At 39.7% G+C, this 20,497-nt stretch overlaps 1 protein-coding gene across 6 annotated transcripts in view; it reads right to left on the reverse strand.

Annotated features, from left to right (window-relative positions):
- arhgef11 (Rho guanine nucleotide exchange factor (GEF) 11) overlaps positions 1-20,497 on the reverse strand; it is a 209,432-nt gene that overhangs the window by 106,518 nt on the left and 82,417 nt on the right. For all 6 annotated transcript variants that reach the window (XM_039742341.1, XM_039742340.1, XM_039742338.1 and 3 more), the window contains 3 exons: positions 18,311-18,412; positions 3,637-3,735; positions 3,483-3,525 (listed from right to left, as the gene is read on the reverse strand). In XM_039742341.1, coding sequence (XP_039598275.1) covers positions 3,483-3,525; positions 3,637-3,735; positions 18,311-18,412 — 244 coding nt within the window. The remainder of the gene's footprint in view (positions 1-3,482; positions 3,526-3,636; positions 3,736-18,310; positions 18,413-20,497) is intronic.

Below are 20,497 nucleotides of genomic sequence, written 5' to 3' on the forward strand. Positions count from 1 at the left end.
TTGTCCTGTTGCAGCACCCAAGATCGCTTCAGCTTGAGTTGACAAACAGATGGCCGGACATTCTCCTTCAGGATTTTTTGGTAGACAGTAGAATTCATGGTTCCATCTATCACAGCCAGCCTTCCAGGTCCTGAAGCAGCAAAACAACCCCAGACCATCACACTACCACCACCATATTTTACTGTTGGTATGATGTTCTTTTTCTGAAATGCTGTGTTCCTTTTACGCCAGATGTAACGGACATTTGCCTTCCAAAAAGTTCAACTTTTGTCTCATCAGTCCACAAGGTATTTTCCCAAAAGTCTTGGCAATCATTGAGATGTTTCTTAGCAAAATTGAGACGAGCCCTAATGTTCTTTTTGCTTAACAGTGGTTTGCATCTTGAAATCTGCCATGCAGGCCGTTTTTGCCCAGTCTCTCTCTTATGGTGGAGTCGTGAACACTGACCTTAATTGAGGCAAGTGAGGCCTGCAGTTCTTTAGACGTTGTCCTGGGGTCTTTTGTGACCTCTCGGATGAGTTGTCTCTGCGCTCTTGGGGTAATTTTGGTCGGCCGCCACTCCTGTGAAGGTTCAGCACTGTTCCATGTTTTTGCCATTTGTGGATAATGGCTCTCACTGTGGTTCACTGGAGTCCCAAAGCTTTAGAAATGGCTTTATAACCTTTAGCAGACTGATAGATCTCAATGACTTCTGTTCTCATTTGTTCCTGAATTTCTTTGGATCTTGGCATGATGTCTAGCTTTTGAGGTGCTTTTGGTCTACTTCTCTGTGTCAGGCAGCTCCTATTGAAGTGATTTCTTGATTGAAACAAGTGTGGCAGTAATCAGGCCTGGGGGTGGCTACGGAAATTGAACTCAGGTGTGATACACCACAGTTAGGTGATTTTTGAACAAGGGGGCAATTACTTTTCACACAGGGCCATGTAGGTTTGGATTTTTTCTCCCTAAATAATAAAACCATCATTTAAAAACTGCATTTTGTGTTTACTTGTGTTATATTTGACTAATGGTTAAATGTGTTTGATGATCAGAAACATTTTGTGTGACAAACATGCAAAAGAAGAAGAAATCAGGAAGGGGGCAAATAGTTTTTCACACCACTGTATGTATATGTATATATATATGACAGCAACACTTATAACAGTGACAAAACAATTACATTGACAATCATGTTATGTTATTTTCAAAATGTTTCCTTTTCTTTTTCATTACTTCTTTAACACACTACTTCTCCGTTGCGAAGCGCGGGTATTTTGCTAGTACATTATATTTATACATTCATAATACAAAGTAAAATACTTTATCGGTCAACACTGTTGGAAAAAATTACTTTTGCCTTACACACAGTAAGTGTCTTAAACAATATGCCAAATTCATAGCTTGTTAGTATAAAATCTATGGATGGGTTATCAAGCAAATTTTAAAGAATTCACTCCAAGTGTGTGAAAACTTCAGCTGTATATTAGTAAATTGATAAACTTAGTTATTACTTGCATTACTGTTGTAGTTACTGTTGAAGGAATATTTTTGCCTTGGAAGACAGATGCATTTGTTTATTTGAAAAAAAGAAAACAAGTCCTGGTCTGATGTCATGGGAAATGATGCTGAGATATACTGTATATGTCCATAATCAAAAAAAACAACAACAAAAATAAAAAATACATACATCCTTCCTGTATGCTTCACCCTAAACAGCTGCCAACTTGTAACATGTCCGATATTGGCTACTTACAGCATAGTAATTGGTTCTAATTATCTTTAAGTACATTTGACTGTTTTACTTTATAAAAATTAATTTGTATAAATGTCGATCATCCTGTTTGCTTATATGAGACCATATTGTAATTGATTATTTTTAGTATGTGTTTATATTTTTGCTAACAAATTATGATCAAACATTACACTCAGAGATGTTCATGTTTATCACCTGAAAATAATCTTAATTTCTTATTAGGTAAAGCAATAAATATTGGGTGATTGATGAACTTGTTATTGAGGAACATTTGAAATTAGCCTGGAAAAGGGCAAAAACAATATCAAAAAAGACTGACAGAATTAGAGTACTTTTGATTTTTGATCATTTTGAACCATTGTAATTGTATTATTTTAAACATAAAAGAGACTAAATTAAACACACATGTAAATGTTTTTGTATGGAGGCCTGTGTTTGTGAGGAAGAAAAAATAAAAAAAAATAATCCATTTAGATGAATTAATAATCCGTTTGGACATTTTTTTTCACCTGCCTGACACCCACAGGAAATTCATAGGCTTTGCAATATATTAAAATTAGTTATATTTATTTTGCATTTACATGGCTAACTGTATACTTCAAACAGATCAATGCATACCATGACATAAATGTATACATTTAGTTAATGGCAATAAGACATGCTAAAGGCATTTATTTATTTAAACAGTAATTTGATGTTAATTTGAAAGTTTTCTAGAATGAATAATTGAACCAGTGAAGTTGTATTTAAGTGAATGACCATTTAAGGGAAGAAAGTGAAATTATGAAGTGTATATTATTATAATAAACCATTTATTTAACAGCATTATAAATTACAAAAGGTTACAGAGTCTTTGCATAGAACACAGTGTTGAGCATTTGCTACAGTTAGACAAGCTAAAGAATGACCAGTGAAAATAGCTTGTGATGGTGTAACACTAACATCCAGCTACACATGTCAGCAACATTCTGCTCCTTCCTAAACATCGAGCTCCTCAATGTTCTGCCGGCTACAGCAAAGAAATTCCCGATTAATAGAGACATAAACCTGGACGAACACACACACACACACCCACCCACACTAGTCCTTTAATTAAGGTGGATTATTTTTGCAATACAAGGTTTTGTGCAGTTATACAAGGATATTTTTGAAATCATGTTAGTTTTTTTAAAATGTTCTTTAATCAAGACTTTACTTTTTTTTTTTTACTTAGTAACTACACATTATACAAAAGTATATTATATAGAGGACATGTAACATATGTATGCAGGACAAGTAGATGCATGTAGTACAAAAGATAAATGAAAATATGTAACATATAGAAAAGTAAAGCCTTGGTTTCAATCTTCTTTGAGCCTGTAGTTCTTTAAGTTTAGATAAAGAAGTGGAATGCAGACTAGTTTGTTTGTAAGCATATATGTGTGTAGTGGTACATCGTGCCAAAATCACAAGAGTGCTTCAGAAGGAGGACTGCTGATAGTGTTGGTTTCTAAAAGGAGTCAATTTCATAGAAATGTAAATCTCCATCAATTAACAGTACTTTGGATTACCCCCTTAGTACCACAGTTTACTGAGAGCAGGCTGTCCAATCACACATACCCTATCCAAACATACGCTGGAATGAAAACCAAAAAAAATACTATCTATGAGGATAGCTGGAGAAGCTGAAATGGAATCTATAATACAGCTCTGCACTATATAGAACAGAAACAATGGGAATAGCTGAAATAAAACTAAAATATTAACTTACCAATATCTGAACCAAGTTCATCAGATAATGGAATTTTTAATGGCTAGAAGCAAAAGAGAAAAAGGTGTGTAAGAAGTCAGAAGCTAAGCTATCAACTAAATCTGCATCAAAACCTGCATAGCAATTAACTTCAAAACTATAACAAAATACTCACAGCATCCTTTCCAAGAAAACTGGCATATATTTGTTGTGCCAATGAATGGGTGTCCTTTACACTGGCGCTGAGGTAGGCATCAGCTGAGAGAAAGAACAACTGCGAAAAAAAATATAAATGTAAAATGAAATAAAGCAATGATTGAGAGAGTAAAACTTTTGGACAGACAACATTTGTTGTAGGTTAAGACAGAGGCAGTGTACTCTAGTAAACGACACTATTTTCTAAATGGAAGTCTACATTTAACTATCCCGGAATATTCCACTTGCATGTGTTTCTGTTTGTTTCTTTGCTCAAGTTACAAATCTAGCAATTTACTTTTGTATGCCACTGTTTTATCAACTCTATTGACATCAAACAATAAGGACTATCCTAAGGTTTTAAAAATCGCTGTACTACAGGTAATATTCTTCATCCTAAGTCTATAACAGAATGTTTTAAAATACATCATAAATGGAGACACTACATCCAAGATCTAGAGTGTTTTTTACAGGAACATGAGAAATGTGGGACATGAAGACAGCAATGTTATAACCAGATGAGACATGCTAGGAATTGAAATAGAGGCTAAAGCAACAAATGAAAGATGAGTAAGTTACAGATGGTACTCCAAGAGATGTTTGCAGAAAGGAGTTTGCACAGCTAATAGTTTTCATTTTCACATCAAATTCAAATGTTACTGTTCAGATTAAAACACTTAGTATAGTAGTTCATATTTCCTTTAGCCAATGTCAGAATTAATAAAACAGAAATAACTGTATTCATTACATTTAAATAGGTAATCTTTTAGGTCCTCTACATCAGGGTTACTTCACGGTGGGTTCCAGTTTCCAGCTAAAAACTTTTCTTCACTTCTAAATTAAACTGTGCTTTCTTGTCTATCAACCAGTCCAGAAACAGAACTTTGCCTTTTCTCTCCCACCCAGCAGAGTTAATAAGATGTTCTAAATAAATAGAGTATTCACACAGTATTGTCAAACCCACATTCAGGGCAGTCCAGGACAGGGTGTCAGTCCATTGTGTGACCTAACACCACATGCGCACACACACTGACATTCACATTTTAAAGGCCAATATGGAGCCATCCACACACCACATATTTTAGAATGCTGAAATTCAACAAGACAACAGCAATGGGTGTAATCTGAAGCTGGACAAAAAAGGCAGCAGTGCTGTCAACCCAAACTTCTGCTTCACCTCCTGAAATCTTTACCACTTTCTTGAAATGTTCACATTCTTGTAGACCTCATAGGAAGATCTGGAGCTCAACTTTAGAGACGACATGTAACAAAAGGAAGATTGCAGACCAACTTCTTTGGCTGTTAACACAGCAAGTCATACAGTTTTCATGAACCACTGTAACCCTCCTGAAATCAGGAGAGAAGTACTGAACCCATTGTAATTCAAAAGTCAAAACATCCTAAAAGCTTCTAGATTTTCCTTGAGATTGATAAAAAATGAGGGTGTTGTGACAACTGAGGATCTGATTACTAATAGTGAGCCCACATAACCTCTAATCCTGGTTCTTGAAGTGATGAGAACCCAGCTGGCAGCTTAGAGATGATAAATCCAGCAGAGTCTGCGCCACACAGCTCCCTCCAGTAACCCAAACAGAGATCCGTTTACATTATTTCATCTTCAGTAAGTGTCCTCCAGATCAGCCAGCTTGTCACTTACAATGTCCTGCTGGTTTTTTTTTTTGGTTTGTTTTTAAACTGATGTGATTTCTTTGTCTTGTTACCATTGCCCATCTTTTATAGCAGTAGCATCAAGATGAAATGACTTTTACTACAGATTTAAAAGTATTGTGGTCCTCTCTTATCTCCGCAGTAAATTCCTGAAATGCAGAATTGAACGTAGAAGGTTGCTTCATAATAAGTGGTGGCTCATCTTGCCAGTCTGCTTTCTTTAAAGCATTCTTTGTTTTCTTCTGGGACATTTTTAATAAAATATCCGTACTTCATCAATAATATGACAACTTCATGAATATTGCTGCACAAATAAAAAACTATGCGTGTCACTTATAGGAAAAAATGGCAGTCAAAAGGTATAGCACAAGGACTAGTCAGCCATCTCTACTAGAGAGCACTAGTATCCCTTGATATACAATTTTTGTGTTTCTTTATTGAGTAAGTGAGACTGATCTGTTCATAGAAGCAAGGCAGGGTTAGGGCAGAAAACCACTTTTGTGGGTCACTCTGTACTGATCTCTTTAGCACTTAGTACTAGGCAATTGCCATGTCCTGTTTGGCTCTCGCTATAAGCAATTACGGTACTGTCCGAATGTATTGTCATCATGAATACTGTCATCAAGCATTTCTACTTGATTGAATTAAAAATGTTTTAGACATTTTTTCTAATTATCAGAGATTAACACTCTAGAGTTTAATTAGACTAGTCTTTATAAAAGCATCATTCACTGTAGTCACTCACAGATTTATCTTTTTTTATGCAAAAATTTGTATAAATTCTATTGCTAGTCTTTAGTACTACTAGAATTAGAACATCTGAAAAATTTTGCAAGAATAAGCCATTCATTCCAACAAGCCGAATGGCCTAAACTAGACTAGTGTTCATGACGCGATGAAAACAATTTATTTATCCAGAGGAAGGCAGGAGGGTCTATGAGCACGCAAATGAATCACACCAACTTGTGCAAAGGAGGTTATCACACAGTGCGGACAATGGATACTGGCAAACTTTGGGAGAGCACTGGCTCGGCGTCTCCTGGTCTGTCCTGTAGGTCTGCCACAGCAGTCCTAGAGGTTTCGTACATCTTAGCATCCAGATATATGAACACCATTTTGCCATGTTCAGATCAGCATACTCCCAAGTACTATGGTTAATGTCTTCAGGGAGTGAGAGAATATTTGCTGGCTTAATTAAATATCAGTCTTGCTTTCAGCAATATCAGTAATTAATTAAATAATTCAGTAAAGCTCCTACTTCATGTCCCCTTACTTTTCTCTATTGGAGGAGGTGGTCTCCAGCAATTAGACTTGTATCAAGGTAATGGAAGCACACTCATTTTATGGTACAGAATAATACAATTTATTTATACACAAAAGGATTATAGAAATATAATAACAGCATACTGTGGTGGGCTGGTGCCTTGCCCAGGGTTTGTTTCCTGCTTTGCGCTCTCTGTTGGCTAGGATTGGCTCAAGCAGACCCCCGTGACCCTGTAGTTAGGATATAGCGGGTTGGATAATGGATGGATGGAAAAACAGCCTATATATACTCAGCAAAAAAAGAAACGTTCCTTTTTCAGGACTGTGTATTTCAACAATAATATTTTAAAAATCCAAATAACTTTACAGATCTTCATTGTAAAGGGTTTAAACAATGTTTTCCATGCATGTTCAATTAACCATAATCAATTAATTAACATGCACCTGTGGAATGGTCGTTAAGACCTTAACAGCTTACAGAAAGTAGGCATTTAAGGTCACAGTTCTAAAAACGCAGGACACTAAAGAGACTTGTCTACCGACTGTGAAAAACAACCAAAGAAAGATGCCCAGGGTCCCTGCTCATCTGCGTGAACGTGCATTAGGCATGCTGCAGGGAGGCATGAGGACTGCTGATGTGGCTAGGGCAATAAATTGCCATGTCCGCAATGTGAGATGCCTAAGACAGCGCTACAGGGAGACAGGAAGGACAGCTGATCATCCTCGCAGTGGAAGACCACGTGTAACAACACCTGCACAGGATCGGTACATCCGAATATCACACCTGCGTGACAGGTACAGGATGGCCACAACAACTGCCCGAGTCACACCAGGAACACACAATCCCTCCATCAGTGCTCAGACTGTCCGCAATAGACTGAGAGAGGCTGGACTGAGGGCTTGTAGGCCTGTTGTAAGGCAGGTCCTTACCAGACATCACCAGCAACAACGCCGCCTATGGGCACAAACCCACCTTCGCTGAACCAGACAGGAGTGGCAAAAAGTGCTCTTCACTGATGAGTCACGGTTTTGTCTCACCAGGGGTGATGGACGGATTCGTGTTTATCGTCGAAGGAATGAGCGTTACACCAAGGCCTGTACCCTGGAGTGGGATCGATTTGGATCGATGGCTAGGGCCATTCCCCCCAGAAATGTCCAGAAACTTGCAGGTGCCTTGGTGGAAGAGTGGGGTAACATCTCACAGCAAGAACTGACAAATCTGGTCCAGTCCATGAGGAGGAGATGCACTGCAGTACTTCAAGCAGCTTGTGGCCACACCAGATACTGACTGGTACTTTTGATTTTGAGCCTCCCTTCATTCAGGGACACATTGTGAAACATTTTTAGTTTATGTCTTATGGTGTTGACTCTTTTAGTGTTCATACAAAAATGTACACATTAAGTTTACTGAAAGTAAAAACAGTTGAAAGTCAGAGGATGTTTCTTTTTTTGCTGAGTATATATCGATATATATTTATCTATCTAGATTCCTGTATTATATAACAGAAGAGGTTGGCTGTTTGCTAGTTATTTAAAGTTCTAATTGTCTTGGAGCAGATAAAAAGTTTTATGATACCAAGTCTTTAAAGATGATGTCCAATGCTGTGTGGAGTTGTTGCTTTGTTCCTGCCCCAGGATTCTTCTTGCACTGGAGTGCACTATTTCTTTTATGATGTGGTCCTTAGTCCATGGTGTGCGTTGCATTTTCTCAGCTTGCTCTTTGCTGTGTCCTTTGCAACTTCATAGGGAAAAGCACTTCTGGCACAACACTTTAGATGCTAAAGTTCCCGTTTTGAAGTCATGGCTGCTCCTGAATCTTTAGACTGAGCACACTTTCCCAGAGTGAGTCTCAGCCTTCAGCTCACCAAAGAGACAGCAGCTCATCAGCTTTTAAGTTTCGGAGAAACGTCATTTTGGAGAGTGAAAGCAGAGTTCTCCTGAAATTTACCTATATCTGATTATTGAAGGAAGGTATAACCTTTTGTGATTGGAATACAGTCACTGTACTTACAAAATCGGTGCCTTCTCACAGGTGCAATATTTTGGCCATCACAGTTGTCATTTGTTGAATTATAGCTATTTGTTCTTAGGTGTCTATTTGGCACCTTCTGTACAACTTTCACTTTTATTATCAGATGAAGTCCAGGTAGATTCTGATATGAAGATTTCAGTCACTTACTTTGTAATGCAAGCTTTGGGAAGATGAAGCTTAATGTCTGCAACCCTGAAATATCTATGTTAACAGGCTATTGTGCCACTAAAGCTTAGCAGAACTGGCAGCTCTCAACTTTATCTTACCATCTGAGGGCTTGTTTCAGCCAGGCAACAAGACTTTCCGCAAACCATTCATGACCCTTTCTCATTAAGTTCAACTGTAATTCACATAACCAAATTACAGACATCATGCATTGCATAGTTTGAGAAACACTGAGCTAGTTCATATACAGGTATATAATGTAGTTCACACAATTTAACAATAGTTTCAAAATAAATGTAGGACACATGAAATACAGATACTAACAAGTATGCAAAGTTTTTTTTTGCCCAAAAAAGTGCAATCCCAAAACATATCGCTTAATGATGCTGGAGCTAGATGGCACTGCTCAGGAGTTGGATCTTACCCTGGGTACATTTTAGACAATTTTAAATGATCAATAAAAGATTTTAAGTTGAGTTATGGAATGCTTTTCACATATACACTCACTGCCCACTTTATTAGGTACACCCGTTCAACTGCTTATTTACGCAAATCTCTAATCAGCCAAATCACACGGCAGCAACTCAATGCATTTAGGCATGCAGACACTGTCAACACACCCTGCTGAAATTTAAAATCAAGCATCAGAATGGGGTAGAAAATGTGATTTAAGTGAATTTGAATGTGGTATGGTTGTTGGTGCCCGACGGACTAGTCTGAGTATTTCAAAAACTGCTGATCTACTGAGATTTTCATGCATAATCATCTCTAGGGCTTACAGACTATGGTGCAAAATAGGGAAAAAATATTTAGTGTGCAGAAGTTGTCTGGGTGAAAATGCCTTGTTGATGCCAGAGGTCAGAGGAAAATGGCCAGACTGGTTCAAGATGATAGAATGGCAACAGTAACTCAAATGACTCCTTGTTACAAAGAAGAGCATCTCTGAATGGACAATATGTTGAGCCTTGAAGCAGATGTGCTTGGACAATATGTTGAGCCTTGAAGCAGATGGGCTACAGCAACAGGAGACCACACCAGGCACCACTCCTGACAGCTAATAATAGGCAGCTGAGGCCACAATTCATATGAGCTCATCAAAATTTGGCACTAGATGATTGGAAAAATGTTGCCTGGTCTGATGAGCCTCGATCTTCTGATGGCTACATTCAGCAGGATAATGCACCACGTCACAAAGCTCAAATCATCTCAAACTGGTTTCTTGAACATGACAACGAGTTAAAACTGGACTCAAAAGGCCTCCACAGTCACCAGATCTTCATCCAATAGAGCACCTCTGGGATGTGGTGGAAGAAGAGATTCACATTATGGATGTGTAGCATATAAATCTGCAGCAACTATGTGATGCTATTATGTCAATATGGACAAAAATCCTTGAGGAATGTTTCCATCACCTTGTTGAACTTATACCACAAAGAACTGGCATCATCAATCAAGAACTAAACCGTTTTACATGTACTGGTGAGAGGCAGGAGTATTCTCAAGAATCTATATATATAATTCACTTAGGCAAGACACCCATGGAAAGCACGCTGGAAGGGGCGTGGATTCACTAAGCCGCTGACAAGTGAGACACCTATGGCGCACGCAGGAAGGAGCCACACCCACCAACTCCAAGACCATTGGATACGACAACTCACAGAGCCACGCCCACCAACTTGGACATGACAACACAGAAAAAACGGCGTCATTTATATTCGTCTGTCGTAGAGGCAACATGCACCTCCGACCCACGCTGACTGTTCATAGAGGCATGTTTCTCGCATATGCAGCGTGTAAAATGGTTTGCGAGGGGTATACCATGGGATCCTTAAAACATTCCTTTACAACTGAGGTTAAAACACAATGAAGTTAGCAGTCTTTAAAAACCGAGTTTTCGGTTATGACACACGACCGCGTGACCATAGCAAACTGTTTTACACGCTACATACAGCAATTCACTTCCGCAACAAACATGCGTCTTCTTAGATGCTCCTGCAATTTGTACACACCCCCTCCCACCTCACTACCATCGTGGTCGGGTGTCTTGGTGGAATATATATAGAAAGGCAGCCAAAACCGCACAGAGCAATGAAAAGTCTACGTGAGTCACAGGTGCATCTGGACTGTGCAGACGACAACGACTCAAGTGACGAGTTGGAGGTGGGCACATGAGCAGGCAGTGCATACTGAATGAGAAATCAGCACACTAGCATGACGGAGGAAGCGGAATAGACGTCCTTCTCCTCTCCTCCCGTACCGCACCATATGCAGCGTGTAAAATGGTTTGCGAGGGGTATCCCATGGGATCCTTAAGACATTCCTTTACAACTGAGGTTAAAACACAATGAAGTGAGCAGTCTTTAAAAAACGAGTTTTCGGTTACGACGCATGACCGTGTGCACCATAGAAAACTGTTTTACATGCTACATACAGGAATTCGCATCCACGACAAACATGCATCTTCTTAGATGCTCCTGCACTTTGTACACACCCACCTCGCTACCTGTGCCTCTGTTTCATTACCGTCTCACCTGCTTCACCAATGCAGGCCCTGCAACAGTCGAGACGCTCTCTCAGCAGCTGACCTTCTCTGTGCCTGACCGGTTCACACAGAGGCACCACACAACACGGCAGGACTATCTAAGAAGAGGCATGTTTGTCACGGATGTAAATCGCTGTATTCGGCGTGTAAAACAGTTTGTTTGTTGCGGATGTGAATCCTTGTATGCAGCGTGTAAAACAGTTTCCGAGGGGTTTCCCATGGTCTTAAGACTCGGTGGCCGGGTCTCTGTCAGTTGCTCTTGCGACCGGGCACATGACCAGGCAGTGTGTATGCTTCAAGTGCGAGGGTGGACGCGACAGGACCATCTAAGAAAAATCATGTCGCGGCTGTGAATCGTTGTATGCAGTGTGTAAAACAGTTTGTTTGTCGCAAATGTGAATTGCTGTATGCGGCGTGTAGAGAAGTTTGCGAGGGGTATCCAAGGTCTTACAGTTGGTGGGCAAGTCTCTGTTAGTTGCTCTTGCGAGCGGGCACATGACCAGGCAGTGTGTGTGCTTCGAGAGCGTGGGTGGACGCGACAGCACCATCTAAGAAGATTCATATTTGTCGCGGATGTGAATCGCTGTATGCAGCGTGTACAACAATTTGTCGCGAATGTGAATCGCTGTATGAAGCGTGTAAAACACTGTATTGTATGTTGCCCTCTCCAGAGTTATATCTTTTCATTCACCTAGTCGTATACACAATGAAGTAAGCAGTCTTTAAAAAATGAGTTTTCGGTTACGAAGCACGACCGCATGCACCATGGCAAACTGTTTTACACGCTACATACAGCAATTCGTATCCGCGGCAAACATGCACCTTCTTAGATGCTCCTGCACTTTGTACACACCCCCCTCCCACCTCGCTACTACCGTGGTCGGGTGTCTTGGTTGATTATATATGGAAAGGCAGCCAAAACCACACAGAGCAATGAAAAGTCTACGTGAGTCACAGGTGCATCTGGACTGTGCAAAGCCAACGACTCGAGTGACGAGTTGGAGGTGGGCACATGAGCAGGCAGGTGCATACTGGACGAGAAATCAGCAGACTAGCATGACGGAGGGTGCGGAGTGGATGTCCTTCTCCTCTCCTCCTGTTCCACCCTCCGCGCCAGAGCACCGCACAGACGATTGTGTGTTGGTTCGTTCCATGCATTGTTACATGCATCCATCCATCCATTATCTGTACCTGCTTTGCCAAATTCAGAGTCACAATGGTGGAAGCCTATCTAAGCAGCATCAGATGCAAGGCTGATTTATTACATTACCGATTTTTCAAATGTTAATTTTCTCCCTGTGCTTAAAAATCAAATTAAAAAAAAAACGGCCTGATTATGCGGCATATGGTACGCTGCGGGTTGGCAAGTTAGAATATAAAAATCTCCATTTTTCTAATAGATTGAAATAAATTGTGAAATTATCTTTGCAAGTTTTGATGTTATAGTTGCTGTACACAAGAACCTGACCGGGTCTGGATTTAAAACACATTTAAAATCTCCAGCCACTATAATTTGGAGTGTCACATTAAGGACCAAAGTGAATACATTTCCCATATATTCTTTATTATAATTATACACATAATGTATAATGTATAGATGTTTACCAAAATTACTTTAAATTTAAATAAATTACCCACCACCATGACATAACACCCTTCAGGATCAGTTACTACATCTGTTGCTACAAGGAGGGTTATTTGGTACAGTAAAATTGTTTTTTTTTTATATATATAGCTAGAACAGAAGATTTGGCCTGTACAGCCTCTTTTTAGTCAAGGCTAGCTTTTATTTGTTAATTGAACCCAGCCACTGGGGATGAACCTAGCCATAGGGGACGCACAAGCCAGTATGTTTCTTCATGCCGGTCCCAAGACCAGATAAATGGGGAGAGTTACGTTAGGAAGGGCTTCTGGTGTAAAAAATATTGCCAGATCAATATGCAGGCAACAATACAGATTTCCATACCAGATCGGTCAAGGCCCAGGTTAACAACGGAAATTGAGCTACTGCTGGCCGAAGAAGGAGAACAGGAGGTGAAAGACGTGTCCAGAGGCAGGAGGAGAGGAGGAAGGTTAAGAGAGAGGAAGTGAAGGTAGGAACTTTGAATGCTGGCAGTATGACTGGTAAGGGGAGAGAGGTAGCTGATGTGATGGAGAGAAGGAAGGTTGATATATTGTGCATGCAAGAGACTAAATGGAAGGGAACTAAAGCCAGGTGGATCCGAGGTGGGTTCAAATTGTTATGTGATGGTGTGGATGGGAGGAGAAATGGGGTAGGGGTTATCCTGAAGGAACAGTAAGTCAAGAGTGTTTTGGAGATGAAAAAAAGTGTCAGACAGAGAGATGAGCATGAAGCTGAAAATTGAAAGTGTGATGTTAAATGTTGTTAGAGCATATGCCCTGGAAATGGGTGTGCGATGGATAAAATAGAAGATTTCTGGAGTAAATTGAATGAAGTGGTGGAGAGTGTACCTAAGGGGGAGAGAAAGTGATGATTGGAGCAGATTTCAATGGTCATGTTGGTGAAGGGAACAGAGGAGATGAGGAGGTGACGGGTAGGTATGGTGTCAAGGTGTGAAATGCAGATGGTTGGATGGTAGTGTATTTTGCAAAAAGGATAGGAATGGCTGTGGTGAATACATATTTTAAGAAGAGAGAAGAACATAGGGTGGCAAGCAAGGGTGATGGAAGATGCACACAGGTAGAATATATCCTATGTAGTTTGAAGGAGATTAGAGACTGCAAAGTGGTGGCAAGGGAAGCATATTTAGGCAGCATAGGATGGTGGTCTGTCGGATAATGTTGGAGATGAAGGAGAGGAGGAGAGTGAGGGCAGAGCGAAGGATTAAATGATGAAAGTTGAAAAAGGAAGACTGAAAGGTTGAGTTCAGGAAGGACAGGCACTGGGTGGTAGTGAAGAGTTACCACACAGCTGGGCTAATACAGCAGATGTAGTAAGGGTGACAGCAGGAAGTATGCTTGGCATAACATCTGGACAGAGAAAGGTGGAAAATGAAACCTAGTGGTGGAATGGAGAAGTACAGGAGAGTATACAGAGGAAGACATTGGCAAAGAAGGAGTAAGATAGTAACAGAGATACAGAAAGTAGACAGTAGTACAAGGAGATAAGGCGTAAGGTGAAGAGAGAGGTGGCAAAGGCTAAAGAAAAGGTGTATGATGAGTTGTATGAGAGGTTGGACACTAAGGAGGGAGAAAAGGACCTTTGGGCTAGACAGTGGGACTGAGCTTGGAAAGATGTTCAACAGGTTAGGGTGATAAAGGATAAAGATGGAAACATACTCACAAGCGAGAAGTGTGTTGAGCAGATGGAAAGAGTATTTTGAGAGGCTGATGAATGAAGAGAATGCGAGAGATAGTGAATCAGGAAGTGTAATGGATTAGCAAGGAAGAAAGTAAGGACAGCTATGAAGAGGATGAAGAATGGAGTAATGAATGCATTCAAGGTGGATAGGAGATTACATCATGGATTGGCTCTCAGCCCTTTTTAATTTGCAATGGTGATGGACAAGTTGACAGACAAGAATAGACAGGAGTCCCCATGGACTATGACGTTTGCTGATGACATTGTGATCTGTAGTGAGAGTAGGAAGAAGGTCATGGAGACCCTGAAGAGGTGGAGATATACTCTAGAGAGGAGAGGAATGAAGATCACTAGGAACAAGGCAGAATACATGTCTGTAAATGAAAAGGAGGTCAACAGGAATGGTGAGGATGCAGGGAGCAGAGTTGGTGAAAGTGGATGAGTTTAAATACTTGGGATCAACAGTACTGAGTAATGGGGAGTGTGGAAGAGAGGTGAAGAAGACAGTGCAGTCAGGGTGGAGTGGGTGGAGAAATTTTCCAGGAGTGATTTGTGACAGACGGGTATCACCAAGAGTGAAAGGGAAGGTCTACATGACGGTAGTGAGACCACCTATGTTATATGGGTTGGAGACGGTGGCACTGACCAAAAAGCAGGAGACAGAGCTGGAGGTGGCAGAGTTAAAGATGTTAAGTTTTGCATTGGATGTGATGAGGATGGACAGGATTAGAAATGAGTACATTGGAGGGTCAGCTCAGGTTGGACAGTTTGGAGACAACGTGAGAGAGCCGAGATTGCGTTGGTTTGGACATGTGCAGAAGAGAGATGCTGAGTATATTGGGAGAAGGATGCTAAGGATAGAGCTGCCAGGCAAGAGGAAGAGAGGAAGACCGAAGAGTAAAGCATACACTTACAACTTGTATCAAGATAGACAAATAACATCTCCTGCCGATTTAAAGAATAGCTGCTCTAGAATCTACATGCAGTGTGCTTCATAGCAAACTCATGTTGTCTGAAGTTGGATATAGAAAGAAAAATATCAGGTTCAGAGAATTATCCAAGAAAAACAAAGCCAAGTGAAATTTATAGCGGAATTGTTTTCTAAAAATAGTGGTAGAGAAATTTACAGATTACTGTGATCTTAACTATGTTCTACCTTTATGGATCGAATGCCTTTATACAGTTTTTTATTTTTTTTTTAAATCTGAATACCTTAGCAATATTTAAATCTGTCCTGTGCTGTCATGACCTGCACTTAATTGTTAAACGTTCAGCTAACACACCCTTCCTTAACCCTTCCATATTTGAGTTGCAAGTTCATTCACATTTATTTGTTTGGCAAAGCAAATTAGAAGTAACATTAGGCTAGGGCTGAATTCAAAACTTTTTTTTTTTTTTTACTGATCTATTCACTTAATTTTTTGACTATGAGTTTTGTCTCACATCTTGGCTTGACAGTCGTGTCTTCTGATCTCCTAATTCTGACCCATTTCCTGTCTCGTGTCTATGTGCTGGTGCTCACTAAACTTACTTCTCATCTTCCAGGGATAACACTTGGCTTTTAATCATATGAGATGGGAAAATAGTTTTTCCTCGTTAGGTCATGATGAAGGTCTTTGACATTCCAGATTACAAAGTTTAATGATTGACCAGAGATACATGGTTTCTGAATATTAGGAGACATTTCTTGATCTTAAATAAAAGCAGTGAGTTATTTCGGACTTCAGCTATAACACTAACTTCATATTATTATTGTCGGGTGTCATGATTGGTAAGATAGACAATAAATCTACTCTTACAATTGTGGGGAAAAAGGTTTAAGAAAAATAGTTTCTCTATGCAATATATGAACTGTAAGCACTAAATGTATACTTATTATTTGTCTGGGAGTGCTGTTGTTTGTTTTTATTATAACATTTATTTTTTTTTACTGGAGCATCAGGAAAAATGTAATTTCCCCTTGGGGACAAATACAACTATAATCAATCTACCTACTGTGGTGTATGGCCAGCCGTTTATCCCGGCCAATACCCCCAAGCCACCAGGTGGAGCCCTCACTGCAGTATGGAGGTTCCCCGAAGACCAGCAGGGCATCATGGACACTGCAGTTTTTATACACAGCCCTGCTGGATGCCATGGGGGCCACTAGGAGGTGCTGCAGGAGGGAACAACGGTTATTTGCCCTACGCCCCGGAAGTACATCCAAGTCACATGGACAAGGGGAATGACGCGCTTCCGGGGTGAAGAAAAGGACTTTTTACCTGACCCGGAAGTGATACAAGATCACATGGACTGGGGATTGAGAACACGTCCGGGACAAGGAGAATAAAAGGACTCTGGGAACTCCAGATGAAGAGCTGAGCTGGGTGGAAGGGTGACAACACGTCTGGGAGTGGTGGAGAGTATTATTGTAGTAATTATTGGTTTGTGTTTGAGTATTGTGGAGGAGAGGGTGCTTTGTGCACTGTGCAGAAGTAATAAAGTCAACATTTGGACTTTTACTTGGTGTCTGGAGTCTTGGATACTGCCCCCTATCTGTCACACTACATATACTATACTGTATATATGCTATTATATCAAAGCCCAGTACAAGGATACCAAAAGATTTAAATATTGCTAAGGTATTCAGATTTAAAAAAAAACAAAAAACTGTATAAAGGAATTCGATCCATAAAGGTAGAACATAGTTAAGATCACAGTAATCTGTAAATTTCTCTACCACTATTTTTAGAAAACAATTCCACTACAAATTTCACTTGGCTTTGTTTTTCTTGGATAATTCTCTGAACCTGATATTTTTCTTTCTATATCCAACTTCAGGCAACATGAGTTTGCTATGAAGCACACTGCATGTAGATTCTAGACCAGCCATTCTTTAAATCGGCAGGAGATGTTATTTGTCTATCTTGATACAAGTTGTGAGTGTATGCTTTACTTCTTTCAGGTGAGCCCCAAATACTTTGATTTCACTCTCAGATTTGCAATTTTTTCCTCATTCATGTTTCCAAAAACTTTTTTAAGTTTATATCAAAATTGTTACTTGAATATAACTCCTGATTCTGCTGGCTCAGTTTGACTGTGTACTCTTTTAATATCATTCCCAAATTGGATAATCAGTAGCTTCACCTCAGAAGCCTTGTTCATTGAATCCTCTTCCCTTTGGTCTGATGGCATTATGTAACCAGTTGGTGTTCGAGACAGTCCCTTACTTGAAGTTGCCACACTTGAAATGGTGAGCTGTCACTGCCAACGTTACTCTCATATCCACCGAAAGCAGGATTGGATGCTACACTAGGAGACCCTGGATGATCAGACCTTCATCTGTCTCCTCAACCTTCATCTGTAGAAGGCTGTACCGTGACGCTGACAATGTCTTAGACTTTGGTGGATCTTAGTATTTTTTCTCACTCTTGAAAGAACCCCCTTTGTGTCTTCTCAACCTTTATAGAAGACCTTGTGCAATTCCACCCGGATTATTGACTAGAAGATTAAAAACACTGTAGTGTGCATATAGGTTTACAGACATCAATTAAAGCTAGCATTAAGTTCAACTCCATACAGTGGGCAAGCCATAAATCTGAAACCTAAGCCTCAAAAGCTAAGAATATTATCACGTTATTTAAAATGAATTTACATATGGGATGCAAAAAGACAAAACTTACCAAACGATTGGGATCCAGTAGCTGGCTGAAGATATATCTCATGAACACAATCATATGTGCAGGATGAGATTTTAATCGTTCTACATCTTGAAATGGACCACCCTACTTGTTCACAAAAACACAAAATAAAAAGCTAAAGGTTAGGAGCCAAGACTATCAGTTTTCTTTCCTATATCTAGATTAGGTTAGTTTTAAACTCTTAAAATACGACTAAATTTAACTTATTAAAAAAATGACAATCCAGAATTTCACCTTCAAGCTGTAACATTCCATCCATCCATCCATTTTCCAACCCGCTGAATCCGAACACAGGGTCACGGGGGTCTGCTGGAGCCAATCCCAGCCAACACAGGGCACAAGGCAGGAACCAATCCCGGGCAGGGTGCCAACCCACCGCAGGACACAAACAAACACAACCACAACCAAGCACACACTAGGGCCATTTAGAATCACCAGTCCACCTAACCTGCATGTCTTTGGACTGTGGGAGGAAACCGGAGCGCCTGGAGGAAACCCACACAGACACAGGGAAAACATGCAAACTCCACGCAGGGAGGACCCGGGAAGCAAACCTGAGTGCCCTAACTGCGAGGCAGCAGCGCTACCACTGCACCACCATGCCGCCCATTGTAACATTCTGTTTGACTAAAGCCACATCCATTAGCAATAACTAGAATAAAACAAGTATAAGGGCCAATCTCAGAAAGTTGATGTTAAATTCAAATAGTGATTGCTGACTTTCTGTAGAATGTCAAATTCTCATAGTGACTAGGATATGGTATAGACTTTCACCCACTGTAAGTTAACATGAGATAGAACTTTCTTAGCTATATCTGAAGAACAGTCAGTTAGGAAATGGTCTTACTGCTAGCATGAACTATTAGATACGTTTCCAAATAGGAGATGGCATACGGTTTTCTGACCGTGTTTATGTGATTAGCTTGCGGAACATGCCACAAGTACTACTGTATGACCAAACTTCGAGAAATGAAACAAGATTTATAAGCCTTAAACAAGCCTTCCATTTTTGTGTAAACAGTTTGTCTCTGAAAGTTTTAAAATGAAGATATTTTGTCTGTGAAATTATTTGATCAAGTGTCACACTGGTGCTTGAATCATCGTATAAAGCAAACTAAAAGCTGAAGAGCTCAGGTAATATTGGATGAACGTAGCTACAACGAGAAAGATGAAGGGTTACATGTAACTTGATAAAAACTTAAAACTGTTAGTAAGCACATACAGTATGTGCCATACAGTGTGGGGTCTTAAAGGCTACATTTACTTTTTAACCTTCAGTAGCTGAATACAGCAACCCACTCACGCAAGATTACCATCTTACACAATCATGACTAGAAGAAACATTATTTACAGTTAACAAATTCCCTAAAAAAATTTACAGACATACTAAATAGTGCAATAACCTATTTGGTATAAAATGAAAAGGAAAGAAGCAGTATCAAGCAATTTACTCAAAATAACTGCATAATTTTTATTTGTTACCATACATTAGTGCCTCATTTGGGATCATTGCTGTAAAAGTTACTGGAATGACTTGCCACAGAATATTTGCTGGTTTACATAACATAGAAAATACATTATATTAGTGTTTTTATTATTATTAAAATCAATAACTAGACATCATGTACACCTCAGAAATTTAAGGATTTTTTCAATAAACCTTTTTGTAAAAACTACTGAATAGTACCTTTCATAGGCTGATGGGGGAATATGGATATTGTAACATTCTAGTTTAAAACCAAAGAATATACTAGAACAGAATCCACTAGCTTTTAATTAATTTATATCTATATACTCTCTCTCTCTACACACACACATATTTTATATATTAGTGACAGATAGGGGGCACTATTGCTCCCTTGAACCCTCAGACAATATGTCATACATTATATATATCTATACTAATAAAAGGCAAAGCCCTCACTAACTGACTGACTGACTCACTCACTCACTCACTCACTCACTAATTCTCCAAGTTCCCGTGTATGTAGAAGGCTGAAATTTGACAGGCATGATTTCCTGGTACACCGATTACATTGATCAGAGCTTCCTGATTCATTTTACTTTCATTTTAAGTATGAAAAAATATGAGGTTAACACAGAAAAACAGATCACCAATTGAAGCTTTATGAATAATCGATTTGCCATCAATAATTGTTTTGGTAAAGC

This window comes from Polypterus senegalus, chromosome 18, assembly GCF_016835505.1.
Source record: "Polypterus senegalus isolate Bchr_013 chromosome 18, ASM1683550v1, whole genome shotgun sequence".
NCBI classification, from domain to species: Eukaryota; Metazoa; Chordata; class Cladistia; order Polypteriformes; family Polypteridae; genus Polypterus; species Polypterus senegalus.